The sequence below is a fragment of the Otolemur garnettii genome, unplaced genomic scaffold (assembly GCF_000181295.1).
Source record: "Otolemur garnettii isolate 467f Iridium unplaced genomic scaffold, OtoGar3 scaffold00167, whole genome shotgun sequence".
Taxonomy (NCBI): domain Eukaryota; kingdom Metazoa; phylum Chordata; class Mammalia; order Primates; family Galagidae; genus Otolemur; species Otolemur garnettii.
In genome coordinates this window covers 738,077-738,925 of record NW_003852562.1, presented here as the reverse complement: position 1 = coordinate 738,925, position 849 = coordinate 738,077, and the positions used below count along the sequence as shown (strand labels likewise).

General features: G+C 46.3%; 1 protein-coding gene across 1 annotated transcript in view; it reads left to right on the top strand.

The window, feature by feature from the left end:
• NBEA (neurobeachin) overlaps positions 1-849 on the top strand; it is a 719,303-nt gene that overhangs the window by 716,013 nt on the left and 2,441 nt on the right. The window contains exon 57 of the mRNA XM_003800132.3: positions 386-577. Within this exon, the coding sequence (XP_003800180.1) occupies positions 386-577 (192 nt within the window). The remainder of the gene's footprint in view (positions 1-385; positions 578-849) is intronic.

Below are 849 nucleotides of genomic sequence, written 5' to 3'. Positions count from 1 at the left end.
AGCCTGGGTGTATGTGGCCAGTGACCTGCGACTGAGCCGCATGCACTGCCTGGTTTATCATCATTAAAAACTATTCTGAAATATGTTCCTGCCACTTTTCCTAAAAGTCACAGCATTGTTAATATTCAGGACTTAACAAAACATCACGTCCCTTGATTCTCAAGGTCTTCCTAAATCAAATTGTTAGTATTCACTGAGACTGCTGCAATTCTGTAAGTTAAATTGTTTTTAGTGAGGCATTTTGTACAAGTAATAATTCTGGTGGATTCCACATTAGAAATTCTAGGGGTTGGACTTGAAGAACCTTGTACAATGGCTAAAGTAGATACTGACCGTAAGGGAACTGCACTGAGTGCTTCTCAGTGTTGACAGTTGACTGTTTCAGAAAATGTGAGAAAAATGGCTGCTCTTTGGCTGTTTCTAAGGCCATTCTCCTGAGCAGCGATGGCCAGAACCTGGTAACTGGAGGGGACAACGGTGTGGTGGAGGTCTGGCAGGCCTGCGACTTCAAGCAGCTGTACATTTACCCTGGATGTGATGCTGGCATTAGAGCGATGGACTTGTCCCACGACCAGAGGTGAGCCACGTCAGGGGCCAGTGCCTCCACTGAGAACTGTCGTCAGAAGCCTTTCGTTCTACAAGGGGGAGATGTGCTGACTGTGAGTCCAGCCTCCACATGAAAGGCAGACTAGCAAAGGAGAGGGTGGACTGAGGGCAGGAAGAAGAACTCTAAGAAAAGATTCTGTAAGAGGGGAACAGACAAATAGATTAAGAAGCCAAAAAAGAAGTGGGTCTGATGAAGAACAGGCACAGCCAGGCACCTTTTAAGGGCCCAGGAGGTAGAACTTA